The sequence below is a fragment of the Hemiscyllium ocellatum genome, chromosome 12 (genome assembly GCF_020745735.1).
Source record: "Hemiscyllium ocellatum isolate sHemOce1 chromosome 12, sHemOce1.pat.X.cur, whole genome shotgun sequence".
NCBI lineage: Eukaryota > Metazoa > Chordata > Chondrichthyes > Orectolobiformes > Hemiscylliidae > Hemiscyllium > Hemiscyllium ocellatum.
Genome location: NC_083412.1, coordinates 65,477,198 through 65,489,642, shown reverse-complemented (window position 1 = coordinate 65,489,642; position 12,445 = coordinate 65,477,198). Strand labels below are relative to the sequence as shown.

The following is a 12,445-nucleotide window of genomic DNA, read 5'->3' as shown; positions in this document are numbered from 1 at the left end:
GTTAGACTGAAGGGTCTGTTTCTATGCTGTACACATCTTTATCTCTATAACTCTCTGTCAAGCGTTGAAGAGACCTCAGAATCTGAGATTGACATGGTGGATGTTGCCACCTCGATGCCTTTGCCACTGGAAAAAGAGAGTGAATTCCTCCTGAGACGCCCTGACTCAAGAAGCAAGCTCCTGTATGTTACATTCTGAACGTATCCGATGTAGAGTCAAAGAAACCTGACCCGACGTCTAAATACCCCAGGAGGTGTTACAAGAAAAAAAGGCCAGCGGATGTCCTTGAACCCAGAGGGAAAGAGATGTAGCAATTGTAATAAGGTCAACTGGTGGACCTCATTAAAATATGAGTTCCCTCTTTGGGGCTGTTAATCTAATCCAATCAGGGAGCCCTGGCTGACAGATAAAAAAGAGGAATGTCAGCTGGGTCTGAGTGAACTGAGCCAGTGTTAAGGACCTTTCATGTGTATATAACAGGTGACTTGGTGATGGGATGTTAGCCTCTATGGAGTTCATACAATGATTTGATAGATAAACGTTAGTCTCACTTTCTGAAAATTGATGTGATGCCTGAATGCTTACATAATAGTCCAATTGCTTGTTTCCCCTCACACCATAACTCAGGGCTGAATTTTACCATAAATAAACTAAGTATCAATTTTGATGAGTTTCACAAAGGGTTTCTCTTTAAGAGCCCTGGTGAGATTTCTCACACAACCTTCCCAACCTCACCTCGTTACCTATGCAAATGCCTCGATGGCAACCCACACATTCTATTCTCCCAATCACAGTAGGTGGAGGTACTCACCACTGTTGGGATAAACTGGGATTCCTGGTGACAGCGCCATCTTTAAAACTTAGCTGTGTACTTGGTCAAGCACTGACAGCCCAGAGTGATCCTTCACCGTGCTCTTCAGAAACAAACACTGCTCAGGCCACAATGGTGACTTCATTGCACATGGAAATGCACATTCTTACACCTATTGCTATTTAAAGCACTAAGAGACTTGTCCTTATTTTCATTTAATCTTAGAATCCTGTTCCCTAATGGCCACTGTAACTCAATATCTTCTCATTGTTCAATTGGTATCAGCACATCCAGCGAAGCTTGCAAATTATTTAAAGCATTCATTTTTATTCAGCAACAGCAAAAATGAACAAAAGCAAACAGAAGCTGCATTTGTCTCTGGGAACTGACAGGAGCTGCTTGCTTACTGGGTATCAGTACAATCTTTTATGGTTTGTTGTTCTTGATGCTACAGCATTCTATCATGTACCTTTCTGCTTAAAGTCCTAAACCTTCCTCCACAAAACACTACTGCCATTCTCCCAGCTTGTTTAGAATCCATCACTTCCCCTCTTTACTTGTTTCAGTTGTGTACAGCATTGTATGCTAGGATGGTGTCGCACGCTCTGTCTGCAGCAAACTCCAGATTGAATACCAAGCTCTCCTACAGCAAACCTATCATCTGCTCCATCATGACCCTAGTCAACATTGCATCTACACAATGCTGCAGTCAGGAAGTTGCATAATGGAGACTTCAGAGGGTAGCTGTTGTCCCTTAGTAACCATCCTTTGCAAGGAATCTGGCTCTTGAAACACAGCTGAAAGGTGGAAGTTCTCAATATTGTAACCACTATTACAGCTCTCAAAGTACTTGGGGCAGACTTCTAAGACATGGAACCAATCATCACAGAGACTAGTACATTGATCACATCGAGTCTTTTTCTGTTGATGAATTCTGCTTCCTTATGATATGCTACTTTGAATGCAGTATGTGAACAGTCTACCACACTGCACAGTCTGGGTGAAGCCAGCTATGTTGCCAAAGCCTACTACCTAACCAAGTTAATCTTCCAGGAATATCACCCAGGATCTGATTAGATTATATTTTACGAGTTTTATGTTTCTTCACTCACAATCGCCTTCTAAATTTAATGAAAACCACAACTATATCAAAGTTTTTGAAAGGATATAACTTTCATTAAAATATGTACAGCACTCACTCCTAATTTCTATTGTTCATGACTAAAGTTTGTATACAATTAGTTTAGAATATGGGTAATACCATTTGAATAGTCTCGAGAACCACTGAATGAATCTCATCAAATCCACCACCATGAAGTTCCAACTAATTAGCAGAGATTTGATCCAACCTTCGTAATATTAAATAAAACAGTTAAGATTAGAGAAGCAAACAATTCACAACAAGTAACCACAAATATAAAATGTGTACTACAATATAACACTACTTATGTGATATGTGGAAATGTTCCCAGTTAATTCAACCGTGCCATAGCCCACTTATTCACAGCGTGCAGAATTCAGTTATCATCCTATCCGTATTTAATCCTGTATAATATACCATAAGGTGTGAGAGAGGTTTCTTACCACTTGCTGAACTTTAGCGGCCATGGAGAGGAATTCAGTGGAGTCCTTCCTTCGATACTCAGGAATAAATTCAATATTTGCTATACGGAATAATCCAGCAAAATACAAAGCAGTATTGTTTTGTGTTCTCACTATATAATGGAAAGAAAGTACCATTTTTAATGTAGATTTTTAATCAACATAATGCTAAACTTTAAAGTAAGAAAAATGCACTTCTTCGGCAGAAGTAACATGTACAAATTACAATTTAATTTTGCCTTTCTGATTGAACTAACAAAACTCTGAAGGAAAAGAATCAAGGAAGATTTTGAGGCCTCCTGCCTAGCAGGAGTTTACTCACCAGATTCTATCACTATTGTGGTTGTGCAATTTTGTCAAATACTCAAAATAAGCAGTCCAGGCAAATGCCTGAAAGAGCTCATAGCTGAGTTAGAGATTTTGAATCAATAAAGCCCAATACCATTTTAAGTCTCAGCAGGAGAGAATTGGCATCTACTCTTTATTCACTGGCAGTCACCTAAGAGAAGCCCCAAAGGACTCATTCATTTATTTTTATAGGGGCAGGAGGAGAAGAGGAGCTCCTCTGGGATGTAAAAGATACAGCAGAACCTCTTAAGATGAGGCACCTCAAGGCATGTGATTATACAAACAAGCCATTTAGTCTATCAGGTTGGCCATTCAGTTAGATAAGGACAGATCTACAGCTCAACTTCAGTTTCATACCTCAGACTAACAAAAATTATGTATCTCAGATTTAATAAATTCAATTCTTCTAAACTCAGCAGTATTTTGCAGAAAAACCTTTCTATTTCTCCAACTAACAAATCCTGAATGGCCTCGCTCTGATTAACCTACTACATCTTTCCATTCTGAACTCCACTGCCTGCAGGATTAGTTTTTCACCATTTACCCTATTGACTTATTTATTCATATAAATGCCTCAATTGGATCACCAGTTGGCACGTTCAGGGAATGCAAGCCTAATCATCATTTCAATTTAGGCTGGTTATTATTCTGGTGAAACAAGAATTGAATGCAATATACCAGTTTAACCAGAGCTTTCAAGAACTGCAGCAAACTTTCATAGGTTAGACCTCTGCCAAGTTACCCAATATTACAGAATCACAGACCAACTCAATCCTGACCCCAAGTACAGATAGTTGTCCCATAATGCCATAGTTGTGTTCCAGTGAAACCTCACTTAATAGAAAATCACTTAATGGAAATAATGGGGCTTGTGGGAAACGTGAGGTTGGGGCAGATCAGCAAAAAAATCACTCATAATCGCTCAAAAATCACCCAAAAGTCTAACACAAGTGAGAGCACAGCCTGTATGAAGGCTGAAATCATATTTATTAACAAAACAAAAGTAAATTTAACACAGTACATTTAAAAAATGTAAGAAAATTGCTCTCTGTACAGTACCTCTTACAGAAGGCTGCTCTGTCAGAGCATGAGCAGAACAACACGCAGACTGACACTGATATCACACATACACAGAACAATATGAAGACTGACACTGATATCGCGCATATGCAGAACGACATGAAGACTGACACTGATATCACGCATACACAGACGACACAAAGATTGACACTGATATCACGCATACACAGACGACACAAAGACTGACACAGATATCACACATATGCAGAATGACACAAATACTGACACAGATATCACACATACACACAACGACACAAAGACTGACACTGATATCATGCATACACAGACGACACAAAGACTGACACTGATATCACACATACACAGAACGACATGAAGACTGAAACTGATATCATGCATACACAGAACAACACGAAGAATAACACTGATATCATGCATGTGCAGAACGACATGAAGACTGACACGGATATCACACATGCACAGAACAACACAAAGACTGACACTGATATCACACATGCACAGAACAACACGAAGACTGACACTGATATCACGCATGCACAGAACACAAAGGCAGACATTGATATCATGCATGTGCAAAATGACATGAACACTGACACTGATATCACGCATGCACAGAATGACACGATGACTGATGCTGATATCACGCACGTGCAGAATGATGCAGAGACTTTGGCGTAGACATCGGCACATGCACAGAACTGCGTTGAGATTTTGTTGCTGTCGTTGGTGCATGCACATAACAAAGTGGTCGAACCAATCCCCATGGGATCACACTATTGCGAAAAGAGGTAAAGGAACCAGCACACAGTGCAGGGACCTCCTGTGGTCATTCCCCTCAATAACAAGTGTACCGTTTTGGATACTATTGGTGAGGAAGACTTACCAGAGGTAAGCTATGGGGTACAGGGATTTGGCACAGAGTCTATCCTTGTTGCTCAGAAAGGAATGGGGGAGTGGAGCACAGCATTAGTCATTGGGGACTCCATAGTTAGGGGGACAGATAGGAGATTCTGTGGGAACGAGAAAGACTCATGCTTGGTGTGTTGCCTCCCAGGTGCCAGGGTTCATGATGTTTCAGATTGTGTTTTCAGGATCCTTGAGGGGGAGGGGGAGCATCCAAAATTGTGGTCCACCTAAGCACTAAAGACATAGGTAGGAAAAGGGATGGGGATTTAAGGCAGACATTCAGGGAGATAGGATGGAAGCTTAGAGTTGGAACAAACAGAATTGTTATCTCTGGTTTGTTACCCGTGCCACATGTGAGCGAGGCAAGGAACAGGAAGTGAGAGGAGTTGAACATGTGGCTACAGGGATGATGCAGGAGGGAGGGTTTCGGATACCTGGATAATTGGGGCTCATTCTGGGGTAGGTGGGACCTCACAAAGAGGATAGCCTATACCTGAACCAGAGGGGTACCAATATCCTGGGGGGAATCTTTGCTAATGGCCTTTAGGAGGGTTTCAACAAATTCAGTAGAGGGGTGGGAGTCTAAATTGTCATTACAATGTCCAGCAAGTTGAGAGTAGTGAGGTCAGAAATATGGTTTCAAGATCGCAAGAGCTGTGCTGAGAGGTGGCAAATGGAGTTTAATGTGTAAAAGTGTAAGGTTTTGGAAGAAACAACAGGAATAAAGAGTACTGGGCTAATGGTAAGATTCTTGGCAGAGTAGATGAGCAGAGAGATTAGATTAGATTAGATTAGATTAGATTACTTACAGTGTGGAAACAGGCCCTTCGGCCCAACAAGTCCACACCGACCCGCCGAAGCGCAACCCACCCATACCCCTATCCCTACATATACCCCTTACCTAACACTATGGGCAATTTAGCATGGCCAATTCACCTGACCCGCACATCTTTGGACCCGCAGATCTCGTGTCCATGTACATACATCCCTGGAAGTTGCCACCGAGGTTGATAGGGTTGTTAAGAAAGCATATGGTGTGTTAGCTTTTATTGGTAAAGGGATTGAGTGTTTCTGAGTGATGGGGTCATGTTGCAGCTGTAAAAAATTCTGGTGCTGCCAAACTTGGAGTATTGCTTACAGTTCTGGTCACCGGATTATAGGAAGGCTGTGGAAGCTTTGGAAAGGGTTCAGAGGCATTTTACTAGTTGCCTGGTATGGAGGAAAGGTCTAATGAGGCAAGGATGAGGGACTTGCGGCTGTTTTCGTTAGAAGAAGGTTGAGAGGTGACTTAATTGAGATATATAAGATAATCAGAGGATTAGATCAGATGGACAGTGAGAGCGTTTTTCCTCAGATGGTGATGGCTAGCACAAGGGAACATAGCTTTAAATTGAGGGGTGATAGATATTGGACAGATTTCAGACGTAGTTTCTTTACTCAAAATTGTAGGGACGCCCTGCCTGTAATAGTAGTAGACATGCCAACATTTAGGGCATTTAAGTGATCATTGGATAGACATATGGTTGAAAATGGAATAGTGTAGGTGAGATGGGCTTCAGATTTGTTTCACAGGCTGGCGCGATGTTGAGGGCCAAAGGGCCTGTACTGCGTTGTAATGTTCTATGTTCATTCTCGAAAATACCGTTACCTATTTCTTTTGCGACATTATAGCCAAAACAAGCTAGAGCTACCTGTACTCATTTTCCTGCCTGAGACCCATGGGTACTTTACTAAAGTATCTCTCCCTCAAAGACTATTCCAGAAACTCCCAAAATCTTAAACATAGGTAAGATTTACCCCATTTTCTCATGCAATTGTGGCTAATACTGCCAGTATTCTGTATTTTATTTGGGTAAGGCACTAATTACAGCCAATACACGCTTGGTTAGTTTGAATGGATGCAAATGAAGATACATGCATCATGGTTAGATTTCTGAAATAAAAACACCTTTCCTGCAAAAAATCAAGAGTAACGCATCACAGTATTTGCCATTTTAACATTTTTCCACAAAATGCATGTAGAAAACAATAATATTTAAGTAGTGTGTTTTAAAATAACATAATTTTACTTCACACACAGGATTGAAGGGAAGAGCTGTAAGCTTTGGGAAATTGTGTATTGAAGCTAAAGTCACATTATTTTGATTATTGCCGAGAGTGACATGGGTTGCTCAGGGTGTCAGAAAAACATAAAGTGTCGTACCTTAAATCAGAGTCTCTCAACAAATATTGACATCATCAAGGATTAAATTATCTTCTTAAGTATATGAAACTTGTTTTAAAGGGAAGGAACATGTTAAACATTGGATACCAATTCTGATTGCATCTAATCAGACAAGAGGCAGTGGTTAGGAATGAAGCCTTAAATTCCTATGAAGACAGGAAATTATGGAATAAGGACTTGTGTGTCTTCAGTCAAGTTTTAAAAATGAAATCTGAGCATTTTGCAGAGATATTAGAAAAATGGAGGACAGATAGATGTCATTTGCTGCAATTGAGATACGCAATCTACTGACATGAGGTAGTTCATATTTTTCTAAGCTTTGAATTATTTAAAGCCATGTTGTATTGAATGAATTGAGAGTCTGGTTAATTGGTGTTCTGTATCTTTACATTATTGTGGAAAAAAATAGCTCAGATTGGCATCAGGTCTTTCTTGCCCAATATTTTCTTGGCTTGTTTTCAGATCGATTGGGACACACATAAGTAAATATATGAAGACATCAATTTGATTCACAAGAAGGTATCAGAGGTCGACTCTCCACTGAACACTATTGTGCAACTAGCGATGAAACAACGTGAGTCAACTCTAATAACAGTGAGACAGAGAAGTCACTTTACAGAAGCAATGAATATCAATGAACTCCAAAATGTATCTATGCAAATCCTAAACTTTTCACACAAATGGGCAATTATGTGAGTTATAATCAAGTTTTCAACTGTATTGAAATGTTTGTAAATGTTTGTAAACATTTCAATTAAAACTTTCAATTTGATTTTATAATCTGGTGCTAGTTTGTATTAAGTAATCCCAAGGTCATCCTTGCTTGATAGGAACTTTTTTAAATATCAGAACTGGTATTTGAATAGCAGGTCAAGCAGCATCCGAGGAGCAGGAGAATCGACATTTCAGGCAAGAGCCCTTCATGCATTCCTGATGAAGGGCTTTTGCCCGAAACGTCGATTTTCCTGCTCCTCGGATGCTGCCTGGCCTGCTGTGCTTTTCCAGCATCACACTCTCAACTTTGATCTTTAGCATCTGCAGTCCTCACTTTCTCCCACTGGCATTTGAATAGACTACTAATCTATCATAAATTCAAAATATGAAGTTAATTTGTTCTATGGGAATAGCTAGGCAAAATACTTACATACAAAGACCCATAGTAAGGTCCATGTTATTAACATAATAACAAAAACCATCAGAGTAAAGAAGATAATTTTTTTGTTTATGTAGAAACATTCAGTTGTTCCCTTAAATTGACATTTAAATGGTAACTTCGGTTTTCTCTTTCCTTTTCGTGGATGTTTCCTTTTCACAGGCAAAGTTCCATCCAAATTGGTCACATCAACTGATATTTCAGAAACCTAAATGTTAAATAGAAGAGAGTCAGCAACAACCTGCATTTTTAACATTGAAAATAGTTTCAAAGCTTCACAGAAAGATTTTGAAAAGGAATGGAAGCCAAGTGAAAGGAGGATTTATAAGGAGAGGTGGCTTGGTCAAAAATGGTTTTGAAGATCTATGAGGAACAAAACCACATACAGACAGTTAAGCACCTGGAATCTAAAAGATGGGATTCAGGTGTAGATCCTGGAATTACCATTCATCCATTTGCCTTCAAATCTCATTCTATTATAAAAATTAAAATGATTTGGAGTTGGGAATGCTAATCACATATGGTACAAAATTGATTTTGAACATCTGAGTTTGTAGTTAAAATACAATATGATCTATAAAAGGAAGAAGAAAGAGTTGAATTACGATAGTGACCAGAAATCCTCACATTTCTGCTCCTTTAATTGAACTAATAACAGTGTATTCCATTTTCAGGAGAAGCATGAGTGATCTTAGTAAGCATGATCGTTTAAAGTCAGTTGTAAATAGATGGACTTTGGTATTAGCAAATGTAGAAAATGTTTAATACATTCTTGGAATAAAAGTACATCGAAACTTTATAAGATTTGTTTCAATCTAACATTTGGAAGTTTAAAACTGACTGTTCTAGCTAAATGGACTCTATATTCCTTTGTCATGCTATCATCCATTTTAACCTTATATTTAATCTTACAGTTGGAACAATAATCAACAAAAAAAAAGCCAAGGAAAATGTAAGCATTAAAGAACCTAATTTTCAATTGCTTACAGCACCTTGAACAGCTAATGGTCTGATATATTGTGTAAATGGCTTAAATAATAAATAATGGAATTATACAGCATCTAAGATAAACATAGCTACATTATCCCAATGAGTGTATAGTATAGTATGTCCTTCCATCCTGATACTATTATTTATGAGGAAATACAACACCACACACAGTAATGGACAGTAGAATCAGGATTACAGTTCATCGCATCCTTAGAAGCCTCACAGAGTTAATCAGAAAAGCTGCAAATTCCCATTAATCCAAAGTGTGTTTGAAGTCACTCACGCCATCTTTAAAAGTTATCAAAGAAAACAGCATACTAAAATTGACCCATGTTAATAGGTACAGACAATGAGCTTCAAGGCCACATCAGACCCTTCATCAGGCGAGTAATGAAAATAAAAATCAGATTTCCCAAAACTGTCATGCTATTTAAACAAAGAATCATGTCTGGACATTGTATGTGTTCACCAACATTTCACGATCACTGGGGAAAATTTCCGACCACTTGTGAATTTATAGACCTTGTTCCAGAATGACTTTATTGTACATGTCTATGAACCATAAAAATAATACTGTATTTTCACTCTAAATGGAAATAAAAGGGATAATAACAAGAACAAATTACAGCTGCCATTCTGAAAAAAACCTCAGCTGACAAATCTGAACAAATTATTTATGAGTACCTTTCTCAACACGTTGGTGATACTACTGTCAGGATACCAAGTATGGTCTCCACAAACAGCAGTCAACACCTGTCATACTTCCATATGCAACTCACACTTGGTCACATTGAAGTTTGGCCTGCTTGGTAGTGGCCTAAAATAAGTCCCAGTGAAGTGGGAAGGAAGATGGAGGCAAGTAACAAGCATAGCCAGCAGAAGATTTTTTTTTAACAGTTTGGGTTTATTACATGCTAGACTGCATTCACACCAGTAAAACCTGAGCAAGGAAGCCCAGCAACTTGTCCACAGGGCAACACTACTTCTGTAAGATTCTAAGATATTAGCACTGGTAAAGAGCACCATATTTGCTTAGATGGCTATACATTACCAACAAATTATTTCCAGCATCAGCTTGACTTCAAACATTTTTTAAGATCTCTTTGATACACATGCACGGAAAATTTAAAATTTCTGCTTCCATTTACCACATGGTAAACTTGAGCTCATAAATTGTTCTCCCTTTATGTTTCCACAAGACAAATTGATACTATTCTCCCTCCAGAGCATTCCATTTCTTCTACAGTTGAAGAGATGAATTATTTAAATTGTAAACAACTTTAAGAATGGCCTGAAATGGGTTGACTCAATTACCTTGCTGCATTCACACATTGCTGTACTTTCAAATGCTTGCTGGTAGAAAGGGAATGCTGATTGTTGTTGAGCAAACAAAACATTGACTAAACTTTAATAAATGAATGATAACTACTTTTTACCCATTCTCTTAAAGAAGATTGCAATTTCACATACATACTGACATAAAGACCATCATCCTGTGTAATTCAATAAAGATCTTTTAAAGGATGCTCACTACAGTGGTGTTCATAGTATACTAATTGTAGCAAGAGACAAACTCAAATTATGAACAGTATTGTACATGAAGGACATCACATCTGAAATATGTATGCATCAAAATGCATTCACAACAAGCACATTATCATTAATTTCTATTTGGGAAGTGGGTTGTTCTGATCATCACAATTGAAGGTAACAGTAAAATTCTCACAGGCTGGTACAGACTGGATGCATGGAGGATGTTTCCCTTGTGGAAGAGTACAGAAGCAGATGACACGGTATACTAGGTAGGCCATTTAAGACTGAGGTGAAGAAAGATTTATTTTCTCAAACGGTTGTGAACCTATGGCAATCTCTACCACAGATGACTGTGGAGGCCGCATTATTGAATATATTTAAGAATGAGATAGATAAATTTCTATATGTTAAAGGCACCAAATCTACAGGCCGAAAGCAGGAATTTGGCATTGAGACAGAGGATCAGTCAAGATCCTAGTGATTTGATTTGATCTGATTTATTGAAGCCAGTTATTGGACTACAGTAAGAAGTATTGTTTTGCATGCTCTACTGGCAGATCGTACCATACAAAGTGCATCAAGTAGCAGAACAGAGTGCAGAGCACAGTGTTACCGCTGCACAGAAGGTGCACAGAGAGACACCAGCATTAACATTTGAGATGCCTTCCAAGAATCTGATACCAGCAGGGAAGAAACTGTTCTTGAATCTGTTTGCATACATATTCAAACTTTCAAATCTTCTCCCTGATGGAAGAGGGTGGAAGAGAATTGAATAGTTCACTGCTGCACCTAGTTATCCTGGAGAAATGGTAAATACTCTCTTTGTTCTGGCATCCAAAATCTTCCCTTGGGAACAATCAGGAAAAAAGTTCTGTCAGGTTTAAATCAGCTTTAAGAGAACAAAGAACCTTTGTAAAATTCACCAATTAAATATCTTTACTGAAAGTTTGATAGCAGAATTACTATAAAAGGAATTGATATGAAATATCCAATGTACATATACCCAACATCATTCTACACTCAAACTATGATGACTTTCAATTTATAGATGGAATTGACTCTATACACATTTCAATATTTTGTCTTTTTTACATTAATTACTTCACTCTTTTTATCTTTGAAACTGATGATGTTACAAAGGGGAAAGTTGTCCATTTCCTGTTTGAGATATGTACTTTTCACAATGTTCTTTTGATTTTGCCTGGGCTCTGATTGAAAAACATAAAGCATCCATTTTAAAACCACCATTGTTATTTTTCATGACAGCTTCCAGAATCTGCTTACTGGTTACCATAGTTCTCATTCTGTGGATGTCAGCTTAAACCTCCATTCTGGTTGAAATTCAAATCCAGGGAATTGTTATCACTCATAGATCGCTCATATCCACTACTTTCAACATTCACTCCTTTCATCAGCAGTTCACAGAGGCAGGAGAATGTACCATCCACAAGATGCACTGTAGCGACTCACCAAAACTTGTTCAACAGCATCTTCCAAACCCATGCTCACTATCGCCAATGGGCAGCAGGCGCACGGAAATCTGAAAATTCTTTTCCAAATTCCACACATTCCTGCTTTCAAAATATATCACCACTCCATGAGCATCTTCAGATCAACATCGAGGAACTCTCTCCTGACAGGACAATGAATGTCCTTACACCCTGTGGACCACAGTGATTTGAAAAAGCAGCATATCAGGCAGTTAGGGATAGGCAATAAACAGTGGTTCTGAAAGGGTTGTCCACATCTCTTGAATATAGAAAATCTAAATAAGCAAGAAAGGATAAAATAATAGTGAGAGAATAGAAGGTTTTAAATA

General features: G+C 38.6%; 1 protein-coding gene across 1 annotated transcript in view; it reads right to left on the bottom strand.

The window, feature by feature from the left end:
* The window catches only part of tmprss7 (transmembrane serine protease 7), a 71,699-nt gene extending 59,570 nt beyond the window's left edge, over positions 1 to 12,129 (bottom strand). The window contains exons 1-3 of the mRNA XM_060832800.1: positions 12,097 to 12,129; positions 8,095 to 8,311; positions 2,396 to 2,526 (exon numbers count right to left, since the gene is read on the bottom strand). Coding sequence (XP_060688783.1) covers positions 2,396 to 2,526; positions 8,095 to 8,311; positions 12,097 to 12,129 — 381 coding nt within the window. The remainder of the gene's footprint in view (positions 1 to 2,395; positions 2,527 to 8,094; positions 8,312 to 12,096) is intronic.
* Between the last annotated feature and the right edge of the window lie 316 nt (positions 12,130 to 12,445).